The 26,353-nt window shown below is 40.4% G+C and overlaps 1 protein-coding gene across 1 annotated transcript in view; it reads left to right on the top strand.

Moving 5' to 3' along the window:
- The window catches only part of COL19A1 (collagen type XIX alpha 1 chain), a 325,038-nt gene that overhangs the window by 234,911 nt on the left and 63,774 nt on the right, over nt 1–26,353 (top strand). The window contains exons 17-25 of the mRNA XM_036248752.1: nt 4,141–4,194; nt 11,900–11,944; nt 17,391–17,453; nt 21,223–21,258; nt 22,178–22,213; nt 22,308–22,361; nt 22,997–23,050; nt 25,052–25,105; nt 25,812–25,901. Coding sequence (XP_036104645.1) covers nt 4,141–4,194; nt 11,900–11,944; nt 17,391–17,453; nt 21,223–21,258; nt 22,178–22,213; nt 22,308–22,361; nt 22,997–23,050; nt 25,052–25,105; nt 25,812–25,901 — 486 coding nt within the window. The remainder of the gene's footprint in view (nt 1–4,140; nt 4,195–11,899; nt 11,945–17,390; nt 17,454–21,222; nt 21,259–22,177; nt 22,214–22,307; nt 22,362–22,996; nt 23,051–25,051; nt 25,106–25,811; nt 25,902–26,353) is intronic.

The raw sequence follows: 26,353 nt of genomic DNA on the forward strand, positions 1-26,353 counted from the left end.
GAGCACTTTAAAGCTGTACCTGTCACATTAACCTAGATGGCCTGTGTCTCCCAACCCAATACAAATAGAGTGAAGTAGAACTGCATAAAAGATAGGCCCTACACAGGCCTGAGTTCTGTATCTCTGTGTTGCCAGTCACTATCATGAGCAAGGTTTGGGACATTTTTCCTTCCTATAAACCTTCAAATAGTTTTCCTACTAGAACTTCTGAGAGCATTAGTTAAGGCTAATGTGCCCTCCATAACTGGCCTCTCTTCTCCCCTCAGCCTGGGTCATCTATGCATCTTTTTGACGAGTGCTTATAATTGCAAACCTCAGAGAAAATGACCCCTTGAGTGCCCTGGAGCATTTGCTAAAACTGTGTAATGCCAGGAGACTTGTCACTTATCACAAGTCTTTAGCTTCTCCTTCCTCAGAATTGATTGATAGTCTACAAGACTGAGCTCTTGCTAAACTAGGGAACAAATGACTCCTTGGATCTTCTCCAACCTTGCCTTTGGGCCAGAAGAGGAAATAGAAAAATAGCACATCTCTTGGGGAAGGTGGCTAATAGGACATCCTCCAGTTCCAAGACCCTAGGGTCTGGATTGTTTTTCTAACAGGAAACAGAGTTGCTCTTGGCATGTATGTGCATAGTGTTTCTCTGTGGTCACTATCTCCACATTGATTGAGGTTGTTTGCTTCTGACAGTTTGAGAACAACCCAGTGAGTCCGTGTATACACAGACTGCAGTCAGTGTACAGGTAGACAGCGCGAGGACTCTGTAGTGGCATCTTCTTTCGGTCGCTGCAGGGTTTCTTCAGCCCTCTGGGAGAGTTTGTGTAAAGTATTGCCTGCAGGGTAGACTGTTAGCTATAAAATCTGTTATATTAAACTTGAAATTTGTGGTACCCACAGCATCCCAGTGACTAAAAGAACAAGGCAGAAAAATGTCATCATAAATGCTCATCAGTGGATTAAGCAGTAGAGCCTAAAATTTCAGATTGACCCCATTTGGAGCACTGCTTTGTGGATATGACATTTTATGGCAAGAACAGAACATATGAAAATGTGGCAGTAACTTTTATAGGGTTTATTAATCTTGTGGATATCTGAATAATGTTGTTCAAACTTTTCTATTGGCCAGTGGCTCTGTTCAGTGAGCTAAGCTCTTGCTATTGTTCTTAGAGAGAGGAGCTGCACTGAGCTCTCCTATTCTACCTCGGTGGAAAACTCAACAGCAAAATCAGGATTCTGGATGAGGACTATATTCTGTGTCTATGGAATATACCTATATGCCATAGGCAGATATCCAGTATACAGAAGGTCAGGCCTAGCCCTGGTCGGTGTGTTCAATGGTTAGAGCATCAGTCTATGCCCCAAAGGGTCTCGGGTTCAATTCCCAATCAAGGGCACATACTGGGGTTGCAGTTTCCATCCCTGACTGGCCCCCTGCCGAGCACATGCGGGGGCAACCAATGGAGGTGTCTCTCTCACATCAGTGATTCCCTCTCTCTCCTCCTTCCCTCTCTCCTTCCCTTTCATTGTCTCTAAAATTCAATGGAAACAATATCCTCAGGTGAGGATTAACCAAAAAGTAAAAGGTCAGATCCAATTCCCACTTAATTTTTTTAAAATTAAGTAGCACCATCCTGTTATTTTTACTATTTTCAGCCACACTGTCAAGGGCTCTGGGCCAGGCAACCCCTATCACACATTTGCGGCTCTGCTTCTTTTTCCTTACTCCCTTCCAGAGCCCCTCTGAGGGTTCCCACGTCTTATATTCTTTGACTACCTGCTTTCCTACCCTCTGCAAACAAAGACAGGATACGTTCTTAGTACTGTTGTAGATTGAGAGGAGCTTTTTGTAATATTCAGGCATCATCTTCCTATCGTGTCTTGAGCGAGTGGATGCAACTAGACTAGAGATGCAAGGAATAGACGGGGAGGCTCTGTCAGCTGTCCAGGGGGACCCCATCTATGGGCAAAGTGCCTGTCTCCCCCTCCTGCCTTGAGCACAGTACTGGCTCATGAGAAGTGCTGAGGACAAGTTTTGTTGATTTTTTTTTTTTTTTCAATTTCAGTATGGGGAGTAGAACATGGGAGAATGATCACCCAGTATTCTCAAGGACACGGTCAGCATGAATTTTTTTAAATTACTACAGAAATTATTTTAGGCTGACAGTATGCTTTTAGGTTAAGATGGTAGAGTAGATGAGAGCTGAGTTTGGACACAGGCTGCCTGAGTTAAATATGTCCAAACTTACCAGTGGTGTGACCTTGGGCCAGTTAACAATTTCTAAGCCTCATTTTCTCTACTGTTGAATTGGAAAGAATGATGGTACAGATCTCATGGTATCCCTGTGGGGATTAAATAAATTAATCCATATAAAGCCCTGGCATAATACCTGGCATACAATAAACACTATATATTTGCTGAACTTATTTGATTGCTTCTTCTGCTCTATTTGAGAGACTGTATTGTTAATTGTTCTGTCATGTTTGGGATCCCTAATTATGAGACTCTTCATTTTAACTAGAATGAATGTGTATAAAGCTACACTTACCCACCACATCACTATTCTTTCATCTAATTGTCATTGTTAACACACATTCACCATTTACCAAGCACTTACTATGCCTATATTCCTAAGCTACCTTTTAATGACACTACGTGTGGTGTCTAAAATTTCTCACCTCATGAGATAATTGCAGACGGATCCATGTGTATGGAATCTCGTGTCTCATGACTTTCAAGGATGAGTTTTTAACCTGCATCTTCATGGCTGGAAACTTTGCACAATAGCCTCCAACTCAGCGATTGCTTTCCTCATTACTTCCTCTAACTGGCCTAGGACACTTCACACAAAGCTGGCTGGTGGAAAAAAATCATGAACAATATATAATGCAACGAGAGTTCTTTTCTGACATTGGCTTGGTTTTTACTTCAGCAAGGTAACAGCATCATTTGTCTTTCCAATCACAGGCGTCCCCGTTACTCAGGAGGCCTATTATTTTCTTAAGAGCTATAGCAACCTGCTTCCTGACATCCGCGCCTACCTCTCTGTGTCCTCTACATTAGTGGCGCGATGCAAAGGTCTGATATTGGAAGAGATCTGTAGTCACAGGTTGTTCATAAGAAATACCAGCCACGAATGTCAAACGTTAACTTTTCCAGCATGGTACCTAGATCAGTGAGGGAAGCTGACGGTGGTTCCTTAAAATGTTTCTCCCCTTTTTAAAGCTTTCATTACCTTCTTAAAAATAATAATTTTAGCACAATAGTAATGTTTGATATACTCAGTCATAATCTTTCTTTGTCTTACCTTCTGAGGTAAAATGTAAAGAATTTTGCCTCTATAATATTTTCTCCTGGGCTCTTGCGAGCTCTAGATCAAATATGCGATCTTTTTTAGAAATGACTCTCTCTCTCAGCTTCAACTACTTGATTTCAAGCAATGCTAAGCTTTGTATTGTTTCATGGCCCTCTCCCCAAGGTATAATCCCTGAAAAATTTGGAAAACTCTTCTCTTTCTCTCTTTTTGAAAGTTTTAGGGGGGAAAATGCCCTTACATCTTTCCTGTCTCCCCAGAGCTCAGCATAGGACTTAGCAAATATTTCCATGTAACCTGCAAAGTATGAGTATTTAAATATCTTAAGTCCTAGGTCTTGGAGCAGACATCTTTTTCTGGCCTGAAAGTCGTGTGCAGCCCATATTCACCTAATTCAAATGAGTAAAGCACTAGAAAGCATATATTTTCTACACGTTCTAGGTTAATAACACGTGGCTGCACATTTCTGTAACACATTGATCAAAGCCCCGTGAGAAGTGTCAAAAATAAACCGGAGCTAAAACCTCTTCCCGCAAGGAGTGTTAAGGGTACAATTCCTTTTCATAAAGAATATGCTGATGGCTGACCTTCTGGTAAAATGTTGCATGTTCCCCGTAAGGACCTCTCTGGACCCTTGCAGGATGTCACTAAGACATACCTGTAGGAACCTGATGAGTTAATGCCCCTGCAATTCTCTCGTAAGAAAGATTTGACTAAACAGACTCTCCCTTTTTCTTAACTAAGATTGTAAGAGTTCTTAGATACATTATTTAAATTCACATTGTTTGGTAAAAGTTTAGGTTTTTATTCTGATTTATTTCTAATACAGGGACCTCCTGGAACACAAGGAATACATCAGACTCTTGGTGGATATTATAACAAGGTAGGGCCTTTTGTTCCCCACATATTATATATACAGATATTTTATGTGATCATATTTTTTAATCCTTACCCGGGGATATGTTTTCATTGATTTTTAAAGACAGAGGGGGAGAGAGAGAGAGAAATATGTGAGAGAGAAACATCAATCTGTTGCCTCCTGTACGCACCCCAACCCAGGGATCGACCCCACAGTCCAGGTGTGTGCCCTGACTGGGAATCAAAACCACCGTCTTTTGGTGGAAGGGACAATGCTGCAACCAACTGAACCACCCAGCCAGGGCTATGTGATCATATTTTGGGGGCGGTGGGGGACCTCATTAATGCCTAACTGCTCAGACTTTGAAACATGATCACATTCTTAACAGCTTTCCATATTGAAAATATTTCCCAAAAAAAGCCTTTGCTCAGTATGTTTTTTTAAAAAACCAGGATATTATCTTTATAAGGAAAAAAATTTTTACTTCAAAATTTAAAAAATTTCATGCAAACAATTAATGCAAAAATCATATTTCACCACTGATAATGTCATATATCTAGTTTCTCTGAGGGCAGAAAGAGATTATTTGCTACCTTGAAGCTCTGGGTAACATAATGGCTGATAGATTTCTTATCAAAACCAATAGGTACTACACTAAAATCACAAGCAAATATTTATACCCCATAGGGCAAAACTGGGGCTCCCCTGCCTTCCATGGAGGAGCCACTTTGAACTTCCCCAAGGTTTTTATGTTCCAGTTAGGATGGGATTCTGACACGAAAGTAGCTGAGAGGCAAATGGCAAGACAGTTTTGCTTCTTATTCCCCAAGGAAGCACAACCAAGGGAGAGGAACAGGTGTTGGCAGTGAAGTAAGACTCAGAGACCTACGTGAGACCATTGATAGACTCATCATCATTCAGTAATAAATATCTAGAGTCCGATCACTTGGTGTGAGGCACTCTGTCCCCTGAGGGCCCCTTGTATACATAGTAGCTTATCACTGATACGGCTGGTGGGTCATTGTGCCACTGCACAGAACCAAATTCGGAGACACTCCTCTATGGTTTTGCTTTCTCTTCCAATTAATTCCTGACTACTGCTATTCATTTTGGTTTAGAAATCCCAGAGAGACATTATGTGCCAGCAGAGACCTTAAAGATAGCAGGTGCTCTGAAAAGTATTTATTATATGACGAGCTAATTCAGTTTTAAAATCCCAATTCTTCTTTCATCAGATTAAGTTCAACATAAAGACCTAGATCCTTTGTGGCTGATGAATTTAAAGTCAAGAGTATGGAAAGTTTGTTACACTTCCTACATAAACCTATCTTAAATTTTCTCATTTACTTAGATTTTCCAGGGAGAATTGTATTTGGAATAGTGTTTGGGGTATAATTAAACATTCTCTGAAGAGATCTATACTAGCTTTTTCAAAACATGAGGGCTTGGCAGAGGTGACAAAAAGTATGTGAAGCATGTCTAAAATTAATAAAAATACAATTATTTTTTGCAATGACATCTATTACAAAATAGGACTTAGCATACATGCTTCAAAGTGATGAGAATGAGTTGGCGCTGATGTCACAGTGTCAGCTAGAAAGACTTAAAGAATACACTATATTACTTTCATTCTTGGTGTAAAATTTACCAAGTTGCGACTCAGCTACTTAAATATTTGCTATCCCTTGCAAAACTTTTAAAGCTCCTATTTTTACAGGTCTCTTAACACTGCTTATATATATAGTTTATCTTGCCGATGAGTCAGTTTTCCCTTAAATGAAGATATATGGAGCATGTATATTTTAGTCTAAAGTTGGGAATGTAAATTTTTTAACTTTAAGGTTATGTATCCAAAAGCAGGTGAACCGAGAGTCTTGCTGATAGCAAACCAGTATTTTTACTACTATTATTAATTTTTAGAGAGAGAGAGAAACATCAATTTGTTGTTCCACTTATTTATGCATTCATTGGTTGATTCTTTTATGTGCCCTGACCAAAAATTAAACCACAACCTTGGGGTATGAGGGTGATGCTCTAACCAACTGAGCTACCCAGCCAGGGCCAAAAGCGAGCCAGTACTTCGAGCTTAGCTAATTGACTCAGCTGAAAGAAGCCCAGCTACCGCATCACCATGACCGGATAGAGGCTCCCAGGTGCTCAGTCCACACGTGCTCACAGTGGGGCTGTGGGGCAGGAGCACCCCTGGGTAGGACAGAGACCATAGCTTTTCTTCCCCAAATGATGCATTATGCGTGCTTAGCATCAGAAGGCTGTAGACCCACATAGGAATTAACTCAAGGTCACTTCCCACACACTTTACTCTTTCTGCAAAAAGTTAGAGCTGTTAGATTGAGGTCCTACCAGGATGGGCAGAGAAGGCAAGGTCCAACATCCCAGTACCTACACTGACCAATGTTTCTGAAGGGTAACCGCCCTCTCCTCACCATCAGCTTCACAGAGGAACGGGCCAAATGTGCCATGATGAGCGAGATGCATGTTTTTACTTGGCGGTACCACCCCCATACCCCCACCTATTCTTGGAGACTGAGGTTGTTTCATTTTGCAATTCATTGCCTGCAGGATGGTCTGGCTGTAGCAAACGAGCACAGAGAGAGTGGGGGCGGGACAGAGTGCAACTTTCCTGGAGGTTAAATAATGGACCATATATTGAGATACAAAAGTGACATTCCAAGGTTAAAATAATCTTCCCTTGTAAATTGGCTTTGATTTATGTAACGTCTGCTCCGGAGTCCTGAACCTCGGCTCCTCAGTGGTAGAGCAGCCAGCTGAAGCAGTGACCCTCGGGAGGAACAGCAGCAGCTACTCAGACACACACCCCTTCTTCTAAACCGACAGAGCCCATGGTCATTCCCTAGCCCAGGAATCCTCAAAGGCAAAGGAACTGTCCTTCGGTCCTTCTACAAGAGCTGGTTTTTTCCCCTACAATTTTTTTTATGTCACCAGAGGGAGAAGGTCAGGCCTAAAGACCTTCTCCCCTGCAGCACAAATCAATAAGCGAATGAGGAAGAAAAAAAAAGGAAGTGAGGAATAGAGAGAGAAACTAAGGTCGGGAAGATTATCCAAGTGTGTTTGTATGTATTTTTCATGCCCACTTGAGGCAAAGAACAAAAGGTAGAAGATGTCCCTCTCCATCACAAAAATAATTTGCAGAACAGCTGCACCCATTCTGCAAGGTTGTTTGCAAAGAAGCAGCAATGCTGAACATATTCTTTCCCTTAAGGAAAATCTGCTCACTCACCAGCAAACTGCTGTTCATTGTCTCCAGCTCTGGAGATTTTAATAAGAATTTGATAGGCTCTGTCAACTGCTAAAGCCATCAGCTCCAGAGCCCCTTACATTGTCGATGGGGGATAAAATGTTATCTGTGGAGGCCAAGGACTGGCATATTCTACATTTGATGCTGTTTTTAAAGATCCACATTGAAAATGCATAGTTGTGCTATCTCCCATCACCACACCCAGTGAAATGTGCAAAGAATCAGTCTGTTGTTGGAGATTGATGCTGTGCCCCCCAGCAACCAATTCGTGTTCAGTTCTCCAAATTGTTGATCAAAAACAAAACACAACAATTTGCTAGCAAAATAATCTACTTTTCCTTTCAAGTATCAAGTCCTAACTTCATTTTAACATTCAAAGACTAGAAAGGACAGAAAACCTTTCTCCACAATCAAACATTTCTAAGCCGTAAGTTGAACCCAGTGACAGTGGAGTGAAGGCTCCCTTGGGGATCACTGCAGCAACCCTCTGGGCTCAGAAGATTGAGAAACAAAATTTAAGTCCTAACTTCCTGTCTCTCCCCATACCCCAGGACCCACTAGTTTTGGGGAACATCAGGAATTGAGGCACAGATGTATCTTAGTTTTGGATCCTAGGTTTATTACAGAGAACCCTGAAACTCTCCTGGTTCTCCCCATCCCTGCTGTGGCCCACCACACTTAGAGCTGGTGAAATGGTTTCCTGCAAGTAACTGGGACATTGGACTTGGAGCCAGATTTAGGTCTTACTTTCAAGAGAACCCAGACCTCTTAGATCATGTTATATTTTAACTTGCTAGGGCTACTTTAACAAAATACCACAAGCTGAGGGCTTAAACATCAGAAATGCATCGTCTCACAGTTCTGGAGGCTGCAGTACAAGGCGAAGGTGTCAGAATGGTCCTGCTCTCTCAGAGAGTGTAGGGAGGGATGTGTTCCAGGCCTCCATCCTGGCTTCTAGTGGTTCCCTGGCTTGTGGCAGCATAATTCCCATCTTCACACGGCGTTCTCCCTGTGTGCGTGTCTCTGGTTCAGTTTGTTCTTACAAGGACACAGTCATATTGCATTAGGGGTCCACCCTACTCTAGTATTACTTTATCTTAATTAATTACATATGCAAGGAACTTATTTCTAAATAAGCTCACACTGAGAAATACTGGGGATTAAAACTTTAACATATGAATTGTGAGGAGGGACACAATTCAATCCATCGTAGACCATCTGGTTGTTTAGCGTCATGTTCCCGCATGCTTAGGATTTCACAGCAAGTTCCCCAAGGGCTAAACTGAGTTTCTTTTTAATGATCTCATGTCCTGGGAGGGGAGGTTCATGTCCTGGGTCTTTCTTATTATATTGAGCTACAGAAAATTGCTGATATTTGACTCTTTAGAGCCTGTAAAAATGGCCATCTCTTAGGGTTGCACCTGTGCACGTCCCCCCACTTACCTGAGTGTAAGTTTCAAAGTTCCATTCACTGTGACCCACGGAGAACAAAGGACATGCTCTGGTATTCCAGAATTCTTGAAATGGGCAGGCCAGTTAGCACTCCCCACACCACAGCCCTCACCACTTCACCAGGAACTTTCAAATAAACACATTCAAAACTGTACAGCTATTATATTTATTCAAAAGTCTTATGAGAATGCATTCAAAGAACATGGCACCATGGTGCAAGATGACCTAAAAAATTTAAAATATTATCTGAAGCAGAACTACAGGTTCCAGAAACACAATAATAATATGTCTTATTATTTCACAGTAATAATAATATGTTCTATTATTTCTGTAGAACCAAGTAATCATCTGGTGCAGTTAGCGTGGAGAAAGTAGCAAGGAAAATCTCACATGTCAATGAATGAATGCTACTGAAGTTCAAGTTTGAATCTGCCTTGAGTATTGTTAGTCCAAGAGTGGAAAACACTTATCCAGGCCATGAGGGCCCTTAATTAGATAGATTTTCTGGCTGGGTTATTGAATGAAGCAAACATTTCATGTTCTTCTAGGCAGCAATTGGCCCTATTGTTTTTCTGGGTGTGAAAGCCACCTGAAAAATCAAAATTTTTGAATAGCAATACATCTGGACAAAACAATATGACTTACTGCTGAAGAGGCATTTCTTTATTCCAACCACAGCATCTCTGACATCCCCTAGATTGTTGGGGAGGGGGATCTAAATTAAGGTGCTACACTGTGATATACACTCACAGATGTACTTTGGGTGCTTTTCTGCCTTGCAAGCCAAGAGCTTGGGGCCACCCAATCCAACTACCATCTCTGAACAACTCATATCTTAAATCAAGGCCTGTTCCAGCTCCCCCCAAAATGTCCTGGCATAAGTACAGCCAGGGAGAGACACTGATGAGTTGTGCACATAGATTGGCACCGTCTCCAAATGGCTAGTATGTTCAGGAAATGCCTAAAATGTATATGTTTCTGTGCAGGTTGCATCCAAGCAACCTCACATTTTATAAGTGCTAATTCTGTATGTATGCAGGTATATGCCTGAGTTTCATACCTCATTTTTCTTGTGCTAATTTATAGCTCAGAACTTTGAGAATATAATTTTTGTTTTCAGTTTAGACATCTCAGATCAATGTTAAATAGGAAAAATGAGAGAATATCTGTCTCAAGACCACTGATAACAGCAGTTATAAACTACACATTTTTCATTGGAGTAGCATGGAAGGCACGTTGAACATGCTAAACTACAGCAACACTGATGACTGGGAACCTTTGTTGTTTTTTATTGTTGTTTAAACATTTTTATACTTTTATTCTACCATCACATGTATTTTTAATTTTTAAAACTTTATTTGGAAAAACACGTAAATTTACTTGCTTATTTATTTTATCAAATGTTTCCTATATGCTAGGTACTACCCTAGGCAGGGGGTTAGTATTTAATCCCAGGTCATCCTGGAGCTTATATTCTAGTGCTAGAGGTACAATTTTTGAAACAAACACAAAACTAAAAATGTTAGTACTATGAAGGGAAAATACAGTGTCCAATGAGAAGGTATTGAAAGGGCAGCCTGCCTGGGAGACCCACAGGGCCTTGCGTGAGTGGCATTTTGTAATAGCTGCGACCTGAGGGGGAGTGTTGCTAGCCAGACGAAGCGCGAGGGCAGAGGGGTGATCTGGAGGGTGAAATGGAAAAGATCTTGGTCCCTTTGAGAACTGGAGAGAAGGCTATTACAGCTGGGACTTCTGAGGGAGAAGAGTTGCCAAGATGATGCTGGAGAGGAAAATGAGTTCAGGTCATGCAGGGTTGTGATGGTTTTGTTGAGGTTTAGAAGGAATGAAGTTAGAATTTCTTTTAAAGATCTCACTCTAGTCTTATTTAGAGAATGTGTGGAAGTGGGGGGAGCAAGAGCGGATTGTGGAGGGCCAACGAGAGAACTACTGGAGTGATCCTGGCAGACACGATGGTGGCCTTCCCAGAGTGAAGGCAGGTAGTGTGAGGAGAAGAGGTTATGGAAACTGAGGTAGTCAGACTGATTGTCCCGGAGGAACAAAGAGGGAGCTGTTAAGAAAGACACCCAGACTGAAGAAGGAAGCATTCTGTGGAAGGGAGAAGATGAATTCAGATTTCATCTCTTTCCTTGATTTTTTCCAATTGTAAAAGGAAATTGCCATTCATTTTAACAAGTCAAACTGAAGACTTCCACTAGGAAGAAGTTAACCATTCTCGCACTTCTGGGTTAACAAATGTTAACAGAATGATATAATTCTTACATATTTCTCTCTCATAGATGTATGTGTGTGTTTGTTGTATTTTTTAATTCAGTTTTGAAATGGCTGAGTATTAATTTCTTCTAAAATTTACAAGTGAATACACCCAGTAGAAACTTAGGTATGAGTCAAAGCTCAGAAAGGAGATGTCTTTGTATGGTGATGATACTTAAACCATGGCGGTAGCCAGGGAGAAAACGTTGAGTCACAAGAGGAGAGAGCCTGCACAGAGCCCTGGGGAAGTTCAGACTTCACCAGTAAGGTGGGGAAAGAGGAGAAGTGGTCAGAGAGACAGGAAGAAACTAGGAGGGTGAGGAATTGGACAAGTCAAGAGAGTGGCGAGTTCAGCCACGAGGTCAGTTAACAATGCCCATTATACTGAGCAGCAAAGATGTTGCTAGTAACATTAGAGAGGCATGTCTGTGGAATGGTTGAGGACCATGTGAGGTTTCAAGGCATTATTTTGGAGTAGTGACAATTTTCCCATGGAGGGATGATGTTTCTCCAGAATCATTTCCCAGGGGGACATCACAGAGAAAATAGGATACCCACAGTTGGAATTTTTCAGGAATAGTTTATGGAAGGTGAGAGAGGCAAAAGTGATTAAAATGGTATCTATAGGAAACTGTTAACAGTAATGTTACCTATATTTTTTAAGTAGAGATTGAGTGTATTAAAAATAAATGAATATTTTGTATGTTTTTTTGTTTTATGTTTACCTAGGGACACTTTGGTGAACACGGAGCTGATGGCCCAAAAGGAGAGAAGGTAATCAGATTTTCAAAGTGAATAAAAACATCTAGGGTTTTAGACCAAGTCACACATTCACATGTCAGGGGAGGTGCTGCTGCCACATGGGGTACCGCCCGTAGGCAATCCAAAGGCGCAGCCTCCCCCCACCTCCTACCCAGGCCGCAGGGTTGGAATCTGCTCCTCATTAAAGACTGGTCAGTGGCAGTTGCTACAAGGAAGGGAACACATTAAGGGCAAATACCTGTAAAAGGTCAATGAAATTAGGACACAAACCTCAGTTTATAATTAGATGCTTCATGTGTTCTTATAGGTGGTGAAAACAATCTGTAGACCCTTTGACAAAATGCCTCAGGCTCAGGCCCACTCTTTTTGTGTCTTAAGTGTCCACACATAACCTGTCTTGGGAGCCTTTCTTGGTATGGTTTTATAATGTACGGTCATGGTTTAACCAAATACTTGTTTCAAAACAGTTTTAAAATTAAAATGCTGATGAATGTCCAATGCATTCTCACCATCATTCCCAGGGTTAATTATATTGACTGTGAAGACAACAGATTCACTCAGAACGGTGTTTCCCTCCCATTCGATTCTGAAATTGTGACGACCTTGGATTCAGTGTGAATGTGCCATTGTCAGGAAAAAACAATACACATTAAATCTACAGACAGAGATGAGTAGGTTTGAAAATACTCTGAGGGAATGTGGCCTGTGAGTGCTACCTTTATTCATTCACCCAGTAAAAAATCTCGTGATTGAGGGCAGGAAATTTCAACATGAATCCAAGAAAATATGACTTCCGTGCCTTATAAATCAGTGCAACCAATCTATTCACAAGATCATATATCCTTCACCAAAAAACTACTGCTAAAAAATAGTCTAAACAGAAAGTCACAGCTTCTTAGCGACTGACCACTGAAAATGAAATTTTCTGCAATAATAATAATAATAAAACCTTGACATTCTTAAAAAGACAGCCAAAACTATTTATTATACAGCAATAACAAGTCATTTGTGCATCTTGGATTGTACTGCTAGTACATTAGTTCTATTTCCTGGAACCAAATAGATTACTGAATTCCTCCACCACCATAAAGAACAATTACATTCTAAGCAATTACTACTGGACACCTGCAAGCTAAGGGTGGGGGTTGGAGGAAGCAAAAGAAAGCCACAGAGCTTGTCACATAAGACAGCTGAGCAAAGAAGGGAGTTGTGGCATTTTTTTAAAGTATTTAAATGATGATTCATTTCTTGAAACAAAACAGCTGGCTTCTGTTTTGCAATGTTCATTAGGAAACATATGTTACTTGGAAATTCTTAAGACCTCAATGATGAGAAATTTGATTCTGTGAAACAGGTGTATTTCAAACTCTAAGGACCTTTTGTATTGCTCAGAATCTTTCCTAATTGCTTCAGAATCTTAAGTGGAATTAGAAGAGCCAGTGGCATGTCTGTCCCCTCCTCCCACCCAAAGAAATTACCTTGAGGAGTCAGCAGGGGACTTGATGCACCACCTGATGCAAATGTACATGTGAAATAATTTGTAAGAATTCCAACTAACAGGAGAAAGACTCTGCCAATAAATAATACATAAAATAAACTAAAAAACATTAAGCTTAGCACTTGCTGTAAGAGACGTCACCTCTACCATATAACATCCACTGTTCTGAATCAATACATTGGTTTTTTGTTTTCTTTTTAATTAGAATGCTGTTCAAGGGTTGCCATAGTGAGAATTTAAGGCTTCTTCAATCGGCGCACACAGATTTGCTCGCACCTGTGGTGGAGCCCGGTCGTTCTGAGCCCTGGCTGCATACTGGCATCACCTGGAGGGATTTAGAAAATACCATTGTTCAGGCTCCATCTGGAGAGACTCTGAACTGGGGCACACGTCTGTTTGGTCTGGGGTGGGTTCCATAGCGTTATCATTTTTAAATGCTGCAGATGATTCTAAAGGCAGCCCTAGGGCTGAGATCCATTGAGTGGTGGAAAGAGCATGATCTCTGGGGACAAAACTTGTTTGTGCCACTAACAGCTGTGTCTCCTTGGGAAAATCACTTTATTTGTCTGAGTATCCGTTTCTTTATTTGTAAACTGGGCATGATCTTGTCTACACAAGGTTGATGGCAGGATTAAAAATCAAATGAGATGATATGAATTTACCTGAAAGCACAACACCTGACACCTGTTAGGCCCCCACTAAAGATGTGTTCTTTTCTGTTCATCCCCCCCTAAACTTGCTTTCTTCTTGTGAGATGGGTATATTTCCTTCTGGTGTTAATAGTAGTTAGTATCCTTAACACCTGGTCTTGCTCATCTTTTCATCTCCCACCGTCATTTAGACAGAGAACAGACTGAATTTATGTCATAGAATAAAAGATTAAACCAGACGTACAATTTCAGCCCATACACAACTCATCACTTCTCAATAGGTTGACGGGCAAAACAGCGTCACAAAACCAGCCTGCCATTCGGAACCCAACATTCCAGTGACACACCAGAACAGACACACCAACAATAGAACCTACCCACAGACCCCTCCCTGCTCAGCAGCCACGTCCTGCATCAAGAGCTATGGGACAGGGAGAAACACTAAGGCCCACGAGACCATGGCATTCGTGTGACATGTCCAACAGTTATTGGAATGATGGTCTCTGCTCCGTGGCTCGCCTGAGGCTGACTAAATGTGGTGAAGGAATACTGTGCTTGTAAGTTGGTTGAGAAGAACTGCTTCTTTATAGAGAAGTGGAATAAGGTGGCAGAATATGTAAGGACTCCTGAGAAATTAGCAGTGGTCTTTTGGGGCCGACTGTCAGAGAGAAAAGATAAAGCCACAAAAGCCCAGGTTTTTAAAATAGCATCCAAAGCATCAAATTAAGGGACAGCCTTTCCTGAAGCTAATTCATCACTTGTCTTTCAACTCATATCCACAGTGATAAATCACTGAACATCCATTTTAAATGTGAAAAACAATTCCACATGTGTCTAAGATTCAGGTATAAAATGCTTTTGTTTCCAGAATTGCATATGAGGGAATTGGTTCCTAAATTTACTTCTAAATCCAACCACACCAATGTGTCACTCAGAGATGTAGCGAAGACTCTGTTGGGTCCTTCACCTACATTCCAATGGAAACCTGTTTACATCAATTCAATGAATATGAGCTATAAGTATAATTACTCTTCTTCCATGTACATCCCTTCCTCCCATTTGGTACTGGGCAGATGTGATTTTTATATTTATTTCTAGACCCCTTCCCTGAATTCTAGTTTTATTCTTTGCAGATGAGTCTAGCTATTAAGCACTTTTGTCCTTCATTCCTGTACACTGGGGATTTTAGCACCTGCCAGATAGGTAACAGGATGGTCACACTGTACACCCCAATGCTCGTACAAGACCAAGAGTTTATTTCCTCTTTTAAACCAACAGCAGTTGGTCCCTTAAATGTACCCACAAATTTCTCTCTCTTTTTACTTTGAATAGAATTTTTTATCTTTAGGGGGAAAAAATACCTTCTCCTCACATTATGGTAAGTATAGGTTAATGGTATACTAGATATTTAGAAACTAGAAGGAAGAATAATTATATTAATAAAATCAAGATTAAATTCACAAAATATATTCCACAAATCCAGAAAACTCCCTAATAAAAACATGATCCTACTGCCCAGCTGGTGTGGCTCAGTGGTTGAGCATCGACCCCATGCACCGAAAGGTCACTGGTTTGATTCCCAGTCAGGGCACATGCCCAGGTTGTAAGCCCGATCCCCAGTGGGGGGCGTGCAGGAGGCAGCTAATTGATGTTCTCTCTCATCAATGTTTCTGTCTCTCTCTCCCTCTCCTTTCCTATCTCTAAAAGTCAATAAAGAAAAAAAAAATTTTTTTTAACCAACATGAGCTTATTTATCCAGGCTCCCTCTTCCTCTAAACTAAAAATCACAAGAAATTGATTTGACTTGAAATGTAGAAATAAGCCAACATTTACAGGCCTCTAATAAATTTGTACTTGAAGTACTTTGGGTAGACTATTGTTTGAGACTTCAAAATAAACAGATAAACACATCCGTACAAGGGGAAACATATAGAGATGTTCATTGAAGCCTTGTTTATAATAGAGAAAACCTAGGGACAACCCAGATGCCGATAAATTGGGTGTAGATAAGTCCTGGTACATTAACATTATATAATGCTAGAATTATATAACATAATATAATATAGTGCTTACACGAGTGAACTAGAGCTATATGTATCAATAGAAATGGACATTAAAAACAATGTTGAGTGGAAAAAACAAGTCACAATGTTATATACAAGATAAAGCTATTTATGGACTTTGTTTTAAATATTCAGAATAATATATTGTTTATGATTTCACATAGGCAATAAAAATACAAAAATATGGACTAAAAATATGAGTACTAAATTCAAGATAGTGGCTCCCTTTGGGACAGGAATAGAGAGAGAAATATAGAAGATTTCTTTGATTTTAAGTTTTTTTCTTTTTTTTATAAATTTCGGGTGCCTGGGACGTGAAGATTTGACATAATTCAACTTTATGTTTTCTGTATTTTATTTTTTAATAAAAAATAGACAAGTCAGGTGAGAAATGTAGATGCCAAGAAACATCATTTTGCAAAAGTGCTCTTGAGGTTAAGGGGAAAAAGCATTAAATAACTTCTAGTGGCTATGTTTATATGATAGACAAGTACACGGTATTCAAGGATTTTGGTAGACAGTAAAAAGTAGCACAGTGCTGGGACTCCTAAGAAGTCTGATTAGTGATGTATTTCCTTTCCACAAGTATTATTTCTAAAATTGTATTTTTCCACAGTACTCATTATATGTTGCATACAAATCCCTCTTCAAGATCTAAGACATCTTAGACATTTCTAAACTGCTGCTGTCACCACATTGACAAAAATGCCTTGTTTGTCCACAGCCAATCATTTAAGAGGCAATGTAAATGCTGGAAACATCTGAGAGACTCATTTTTTTCATGTCTCTCCACCCTTCCACCTCCCCCCACCTAAAAAAAGAAAGAAATGTCTGAAATAAAATGAGTCTGGATTATTGGGTCAGTTAAACAATCTGATGTCTTTAAGATCACCAAATATATATATATATATATATATATATATATATATATGTACAGCAGAGCAAAATTATAATTTTTTTCTCCTCTAGAAGTTTTTTCCCTGAAAAATAATTAATTTTTGTTTCAGATTAATTTTAAATATAGTGAATATTATGGATTTCTAAGAGACCTAAAGGCATTGTGAAGTGCTGACAAACATATTACTATGCAAATAGCCTAACTCCGTTCAGAACTTGTCATTGTCTCTCGGAGGATAATAGATCAATCCCGGGGTGAGAAGCAGCACAGGCAATTACTCTCACTCTAATAGTCTCAACAGTACTCATCTGACCGCGTGCAAAATCTCTCTTCTGCTTTTTCTTGAAAGGGTGAAACTGGACAATCAGGATTTCCAGGGTCTGTTGGCCCTAAAGGTCAAAAAGGAGAATCTGTAAGTATTTTAGTTTGTAGGGCACAGAAAGAATATCCAAAATATAGAATTAGAAGTATTTTTCCCAGTTAGCCACATTTCTATATACCTTGGCTGCCCCTGCCATGGCGAAGAACAATAGAGCAGATATTTAAGCAAGTGAGCTATGGGGGACACTAAGTCTTTTACTTGTAGTAATTTAATCCACTAAAAGAAAAACATTTGAGATAGGATATTGTCACCCACTTTGTTCAGATGAGAAAACTGAGACACAGAGAGTATCACTTGCTCAAGGTTACACAGCTAGTAAGTGTTGGAGTCATGACTCACGTTTAGGTAGGCTGATTCTAGAACCCAGGGCTTAAGAATCATTAAGCTGCCCTGCTACAACTAAACACTATAGCTAAAATGAATTATAAAATCAACATATCTAAAGAGTGGGGCTAATTTATTCAAAAAATAGAAATGTATCTATTTGCTCAACCAACTGCTCTCGGTTTTTGTAAGACAGAATAGGCTTCTCAAGCTGCTTTTCAATATTACTGAGGCCACTTTCTTTAAAAATGTAGTTATTGGGGGGGGGGCTATAGTATCTTTTATATTGAAATAGGACCACCTACAGAGATTACACGAATCCTAGTTATAAAAATACTAGGGTTTTTTTTTCTGTTAAACAACAAAAGACAATCTATGGCAGTCTTCAAATGAATCAGCAAGAATCAGACTTAACAAAATGTTCCCTCTTTGTAAATAAATAAGTAAAACTTGTTAAAAATTGCTTTTACCTCTTTCCTTGCCAGGATGAACAAAGAGTATGTATGGTTCACCAGGGATAGTGAATGAATAGGCAGTAAAATGCCTGCAAGCCAAACAGGAGCAATCGTTAAAAGTATTTAATATGACAAAGCTAAACGTTCCCTGTGCTTCAGCTTCAAAAATTGAGCATCTCTGGCAATGACAGTAAATTTTCAGGCAGCTTTAGAGTGTGTCCTGTCACCCGTGTGCCCTGGGTTCTCCTACCTGCAGGGGTCCTGCTTGCCTCCAGCCTCTGCAGGAAGTAACAGTTTAACACAGGTCCCCTAATGGGTATTCCCATGAACGTCTGGGAAACACATCCAGTTCCACAAATCCAGTCTGGGGGTTGCTGCCCCTTCCATCTGCCAACTCGCTCTTGATGCTCCACCTCTTACCAACCCCTAACTGCTTCCCTAGGTCTCCAGTTCCCCCTCCAAGCTTGGACACTGACACTTAATTTCCACGGGACACATGGCAGGCCTGGCAGTAAGATTCACTAAAATTCTGCTGGAAAAGCAGGGACTTGCAGAGCAGAAAGGAGAAGCTTCCAGTGGGTTTAGAGCAGTGCTTCTCAAAGGGGCACTGAAGCACCTGGAGATCCCTTTTGAAACGCTGGTTCTAATTCACCAGGTCTGGGGTGGGGCCTGAGAAACTGCATTTCTCACAAGCTTCTCAGTGGTGCCCCTGCTGTCGGTCCGTGGATCATGCTTTGAGGAGCAAGGATTGGAGGGGTTCACAGTTCCTCAGAGATCCCCTCTGGCTTTCCCTCCTACCACCAATATTTGGGGGCAGCCCACCTTACCCAGGCGAACAACCTCCTTTTCTTTTAACTCATCTCCTTGCCAGTTCCCTCTTGATCCCTGAATCATCACACCTCCTATGTCCTCCCTGCCCCCCCCCACCAAAACCACATATTTTTTTACCTAATTATGCAGAGAAGTTTAGCTCTTTGTAGCCTCAACCTGTCTGTTCCATAACAGGATCTGCACTGACTTTGCCTAATAACCAGAAGGCTCAAACAATTCATCCAAAAAACACTCAGCCACATAGAATTCTGAACCACCTGTCCTGAATGGCAGCTTGTCCCCCGCTACTGGACATTTAGAATTTGACTAGATGTTAAACGTATCAGAGCTAAAATATACATTAAGAGATCGTCTAGTTGAATCCCCTGATTTTGCAGACAAAGAGCAGTTCTAAAAGGCAAGGGACTAGGCCCAGATGGTAGCCATTGAAGCTGGAACTAAACATCACGTCTCTAGACAAGCAGGTTACAGTTTTTGTGTTTTTTAAAACAGTTACTTTAGTCAATGTGGCTTGACAGTAGCCCTAAATGAGCAGTGATATACGCAGTGTGATGTATGCAGAAATGAGCTGTTATATAAGCAGTGTGGCTCATTGCTTATATCTAATTAACATCATCTCCTATCTCAACAATCAAATATATTTTACGAATTAGAGCTGAAAGGTAAGAATATAAATAAAACCCTGATCTAATGTGAGAAGTTAACCAATAATAAGATGTAATCATGTTGGCTAGATATGGGGCATATAAGTCAGAGTAGGAGAGGTTACGCTGAGGAACAAATTAACCCTGGAAATTCTGTGGCTTAACCCGAGAAAGGTTACCTCCTGCCCATGCTGTATGCCCAGCATGGTTCTGCTGGGAGGTGTGGGTGTTCTACTGCACATCGTGCTCAGTCACCAGGCTGGTTACCACCATGCAGCCCAGCTGTCCTGGTGTACACAACCGTCTTGTCGCCACTGCAAGAAGAGTGGGACTGGAGGATCGTGAATGGGTTTTCACGACCTTAGCCTGCAAGTACCACGTCGCTTCTGCTCGCATTTTAGGCCAAAACGAACTGCAGGGTCCCATGTAACGGCAAGGGAGCTAGCAAATATGGGCGAGAAGGGGAGCCCCATAGTCCCTAGCTCATAGGACATGAGGTGAGAATCACAGAGGTTCATTTAGTAGCCACTTAGTTCTCATTAGTGATTTAAGAGAATAACAGTCCCTACGAGGACCTTCGAGAGAAGTGCGTGATGGTTTTCACATATTCTCTGGCAAAAGAAATGTTTTGTAAATTTACCCTAATTGTCAATTCACCTAATTCAAATAATAAATTACAATCAAACAAACTGAGCAGCCAAAGCCTGGGACTGAAGTCAAGCTGCCTGGGTTTAAATCCTGAACGACCTCTTGATTGTTATGTGACCCTGGGGAAATGACTTAACTTTTCTGTGCCTCAGTTTCCTCATCTTTAAATGAGTATATTATTAGTACCTACTCCATTGACACATGAATATTAACTATGTTAATATAATGTGATTAGAACAGTGTTTGATATATTATAAGAATTTAACAAATGTTAGCTATTATTGTAATATCTGCATAACTTTAAATTCTCTAATTTACTAAACTTTTATTGGGTACCAATGGTGTTCACCAGAGATTCTATCATAGTCAAAATAAATTATATCTGTACATTTGCAGAATTCATAGGCAGGATAAATAAGGAAACATGAAGTGAGCGAATGCTATTTTAGGGCAAATAACTTAGTTACTCAGAACCTTACTGAGTCTCTTTCCTCATGCTTGAAATGAGACAGTTTCTTCCCCACAGCATTGATGTAAGTAAATGAGATTATGTACATGGAACTTCAGGAACAGAAGCTGATAAGAGAAATTGTGTGTGTAATCACCTTCTATGTAGACCATGCAAAATGAGCAGCATTTCCATTTGTCAGCCACTCAGGATTATCAAAATAGCATTAGAATGATTAATTTGTTCATTTGGGAATATGAAGGATTTTTTTAACTAATTCTCATATGCTCCCTTTAAACTGCATAGGCCACTGGGTGACTCCTGGATCACAGCGGAGGTGTGTTTGTAGTGGAGGTCTGGGTTGGCCTGCAGGATATCCACTTTCAGTTCTGGAGAGTTTATTTCTAAAAGCATTTATAATTGATTCTGTTTTCTACACATTTTCCTAGGGGGAACCTTTTACAAAAGGTGAAAAGGGAGATAAAGTAAGTAGATGTTTTATCACTATCTTGGGTTTTCTACTTCATTGATTTCTTTCTCTGATTTCTGGTATGTTTACGTCCGAGTCTAATAGATTTGATAAAATAAGGTCCCTGAGCATTTTACTTTTTCTTCTGTGTATTTTGAGACTTTTATTTTGATAAATGAGAACTTTTAAACCTTGTTAAATTTTATCATGTGATGACACTTTAACATCTGGTTTGGGTAGTGTGTATTTTTTTTTAACCCATTACTATTTGTGATCAAATATGAATGTTTTGAAATATACCCATTTAGGATATCTAAAATACAAGATACAGATTTTTCCTAAATTCTCTTAATGATACAAACTGGATTTATCAAACAGGATAATTTTATCAAAAGGATCAATAATAAGTCATGGAAAATATAAAAGCATACTCAGTATGGCCAAAATCATTGTCTTTTGTATAACCTTTATATTTTGTGTGTGTGTGTGTGTGTGTGTGTGTGTGTGTGTTTCTTTTTTTATCAAATAAATATATCTGATAATGGAGTCACTATGACATAGCAACTTCAATCCTACTCTTCTTTACTTCCTCATCTGACCTTTTAATTCTCTGAGATACAGGATTAGCAGGTGGCAAATTGTAGCAACGTCAGCTGAGTGGAGAATGCAATGATTGCTAATGGAACATGATGACTACAGTGTCTTTGAGGGAAAAGAAAACTTACAAAAAAATAAAATAAATTTTTGCTTATTTATTAGCAATAAGTATTTTAAATCATGTTTAGAATGAAACCTCCTTGATTTCATCATGTCTTCCATAATTTTCCCCTTTATTGTATGTTAATTAGTGGAAATGCAAATAAATTCATTATTAGAGATGCTCATCTCTATCTAAATTTAAGCATTACATATACAGTGATTATTTTTATTTACAGGGAGAACCTGGTCTAATAGGATCACAAGGAATGAAGGTAATCTCTTGACATTCTTCAATTGCATCTCCAGCCTAATGATAATGTGAAATTAAAGTAACGGATTGGTTTTCCTTCCCACCTGTATGTTTAGGGTGAACCTGGAGATCCTGGTCCCCCTGGTTTAATAGGAAGCCCAGGACTAAAGGTACATAAGAAATAACTGAAATAAATGAGGAGCTAATTCGCCATGTGAACAGGTGCTCCAGTGCTACTTATTTTCTTCACAGTGTTCTCAGAGGCCTTACGGTGTTTCCATGGTGATTTTTCCCCCACACTGTGACTGTGCCTTTTGGTTCACAATAGGATTTTTAAACTCTTTTTCAGAACATACTCACAATAGCATCCCTAAAAGTTTCAAGAGTAAACAATGTGAGCTAAATCTATGACCCTGAAATATATTCTTAAAGTAAACAGGACTTAGGGTTCAATTTCTAAGCCAAAATTGTGCATCCCTGAGATGCATGAATCCCCCATCTGGGATTCTGGGGGAGTGTCCCAAGAAAGACACTATTGGGAGGTATGCAGAGATTAACGGGAGGTGCTCCCACCAACAGGTAAGGCAAGTCATCCAGGCCTCTCCTGGTAATGAGAACAGACCCATTTAAATGAGAACACCTTGAAGCAATCTTTGTAAGCCCAAAGCACATTTCATCGTTATACAGAGAAGGTAGGATCATGGAAAGTTGACCTTTCTACAGATACAATTCACACCATGTTTCATATGTATTCAGGTACTACATTTTTAGCCAAGTTAAAAGTACATATCACCTTCTATTTTAGGGTCAGCAAGGACCTGCAGGCTCTATGGGACCCAGAGGACCACCAGGAGATATTGTATGTATAGTAGATACAAGTGTCTTTGATATTTGAAAATTAAATTAAGACTGAGCTGTTTTAAACAATGTCAGCATCTATTCATGTGACCGCGTTACACTACATTTCCCAAAGATATAGGTCATTTCTACCACTAAAACAAATCACACCTAATGTCAGGGCTATTGGGAAGGCTAGTTCCTTCATGTATTCATGTGAGGTCCTTTTGAATATCAGTAGCCTAATGAATTGGTCTTTAGGACACAAGTTAACTAAAATATCATTTGGACATGCTTGTCAATGGTGTACCAATAGTAAAGAATATGGGAAGCATCAAAAGAAATAAGGAAAACCAAGAAGAAAGCATGTATTTTCATTATGCATGGCTTTGGTACGATTCTCCATTAAAAAAAAAGAAAAAAGAAAGATACTTCTTTTAAAAATTTTTTTCTTTATTGATTTTAGAGAGAGAGGAAGGGAGAGGGAGAGAGAGATAGAAACATCAATGAGAGAGAACACAGATTGGTTGCCTCCTGCATACCCCCCACTGGGGATTGGCCCACAACCTGTGCATGTGCCCTGACCGGGAATCAAACCAGTGACCTCTTGGTGCATGGGTCGATGCTCAACCACTGGGCCACAGCGGCCGGGCTCTGTTGTTGTTTTCTTGTGAGAGGCTCCAAAAAGAGCAAGTGTTTGGCTAAAAATATATCTAGAATGCAATTGGAGAAAGGTTCTCAGGTTGTATTATAGCCTGAAAGTGAACTCATTCATTTTCCCTCTCTCCCTCTCCCTCTCCCTCTCCCTCTCCCTCTCCCTCTCCCTCTCCCTCTCCCTCTCCCTCTCCCTCTCCCTCTCCCTCTCCCTCTCCCTCTCGTCTCTCTCTCTCTCTCTCTCTCTCTCTCTCTCTCTCTCACACACACACACACACCCTTTAAATGCTCTTTTCTAAGCGTTCCTAGGCCTTTTGTCCCTTGGACAACCTCCCTAGCCTTCTGACACCTTAGGAACTGAGACACACTATAAGTCCTCAATTGAGCAAAGCAAGAAAAATGCTTGACCATATATTCTTGGAAATTAATCTCTGTTTGGCCACAATTCCAGTGCCCTCTAGACAAGTACTAGAATCTCTTCTTGCCATCATCTTGGAGACAGCCCCATGACCTCTTGCCCTATTTTGCATGCTCCAGAGGTCTGTCTTTCAATGCATTTTGTTCTGCTTGGTCCTTTGAATATTCAGTTCATAGAGCTAAGCTTTTTGTTGCTCCCCGAAGTTAGTTAATGAACCATTACAGATGTACCTAGTGAAGAGATCTTATGGAAAGAGAAAATGCTGGTGGCACAGATGGAGCCACAAGATGCCCACGAAGCGAAGCGATAGTGGCTAGAGCTAAAAAAGAGGACAAAATCAAAAGGGAAAGAGCCCCTGTTGCTAAAATATAGCAAAATCATATTTTGCTATTTACCCCGTTGTCCTCCTGAACCATGTGATGCTACCAACCATCATTGTCCGCCCCTTCTTGGCAATATTATGGATGGAGCATTTGGTTCAACTCTCCCTTATTTAGTTTCTTTCCCATTACATGCCAGTTACTTCCCTTGAAACAACAAGCCACATATTTTCACTAAAGTTTTTCCCTCTCGAACAGACCAAAATCAACCCATCCCCATACACTTTATATGTTAAAATTCTGTTCTCCTGCCTGGCTGGTGTGGCTCAGTGGTTGAGCATCGACCCACGCACCAGGAGGTTGCTGGTTCAATTCCTGATCAGGGCACCTGCCCAGGTTGTAGGCCTAATTCCCAGTGGGGGGCATGCAGGAGGCAGCCAATTAATGTTCTCTCTTGTCGATGTTCCTTCCTCTTTCTCCCTCTCCTTTTCTCTCTCTCTAAAAATCAATAAAGAAAAAAAATTTTTAATAAAATAAAATTCTGTTCTCCTGACAAAGATTCACAGATAGAAATGCTATTAGAATAGGAGATGTTCTCAATGCTCTTTCCTTTTCATTCTGAATTATCTAGGGATTGCCAGGAGAACATGGTATTCCAGGAAAACAAGGCATTAAAGGAGAAAAGGTACAGCTTCCATGTACTTGTTTTGTATGTTAAGTAGCTAACGCAGAGGAAGAAGCAGAGGATCAAAGGGCGTTGGGGGAGTGAAAGAAAGGACTGGGCTGCCAGAATGTTCAGGGGAGAGCCACTTAGCTGTGGTGTGAATGATCCCACCTGAAGCTTTGCATTTGTGGCAGCCCTAGTTCTGGCATAAAAACACAATACGACAAAATGAACCAACTTAGAGGTGAAGATCTCAAGATTCAGAAAGTTTGCTTCAGGCTCAGCTACTGACTCTGGTACAGACCTAAGACGTTTCCATCTTTCAGGACCTGTTTCCTGATGTCTATGTGGAAATAGTATATTAATATTGAACCATTACTGGGGAATAACGAAAAGAAAACACAAAGCTCAGCTAAAGAACTTTATGAATAAATGCCTTTATTGTGCATATATGTATGCACATGAAGATGTCATGATACTGCTAAACTTATTGTTAACCTACTAAGAGATGGTCTAATTCACTACAAAATCTAAATGCATTTAAGATCACTGGAACAGTGCCTGGCATAAATTCGGCACTTAGTAAATAGTGTTGAATAAGTGAATGAATGAAAGAATAAAGTTTGACTGGTCATAATGACAACTAAAAACTTTGGAAAGTACTGCCTCTGTGCCTCCCACCATGAGCCTGAACGGTGAAGTGAGGATCTAACTGTGTTTTTCTCAGGGAGATCCAGGAGGGATTGTCGGTCCTCCTGGGCTTCCAGGCTCGAAAGGGGAGGCTGGTCCTCCAGGGAAAAGCCTGCCGGGAGAACCAGTAAGTACCAGCCCTTTGGCTAACACTTCCCTTGGCAGATTGTTTATTAGAGTTTGTGTGCTCCCAGTTTCAGATCCCCAGTATAGGAACATGTTTAGATCTGCAGAAAAATAAATATTCATTGTGTTCTTCAGATGAGAGACCTAATCTCTCTGGAAATTTGATGCAAGCAAAGGCCTTTCTTCTGAAGAACACACGCATACACACACCATCCTACAGCCCATCTTGGAAGCTTCGTAGGCCCCTCAGCAGAGGGCATTGGTTCTTTGGGGATCTATGGCGCCTAGTAAGGAACACCAGTTTTAAACCATAAACCTTCCTAGGACACTATATTAAAACAGAACTGCTTGAAATTTCCTTTTTGGGGAGCTCTGCAGGTGTGGCCACAGGTGGTCATCTGAAGAAAATGTCCTGGTAGCCCAGGCTGCTCCCAGGACATAAAAAACTGGTTA

The sequence above is a fragment of the Molossus molossus genome, unplaced genomic scaffold (assembly GCF_014108415.1).
Source record: "Molossus molossus isolate mMolMol1 unplaced genomic scaffold, mMolMol1.p scaffold_m16_p_8, whole genome shotgun sequence".
Lineage (NCBI taxonomy): Eukaryota > Metazoa > Chordata > Mammalia > Chiroptera > Molossidae > Molossus > Molossus molossus.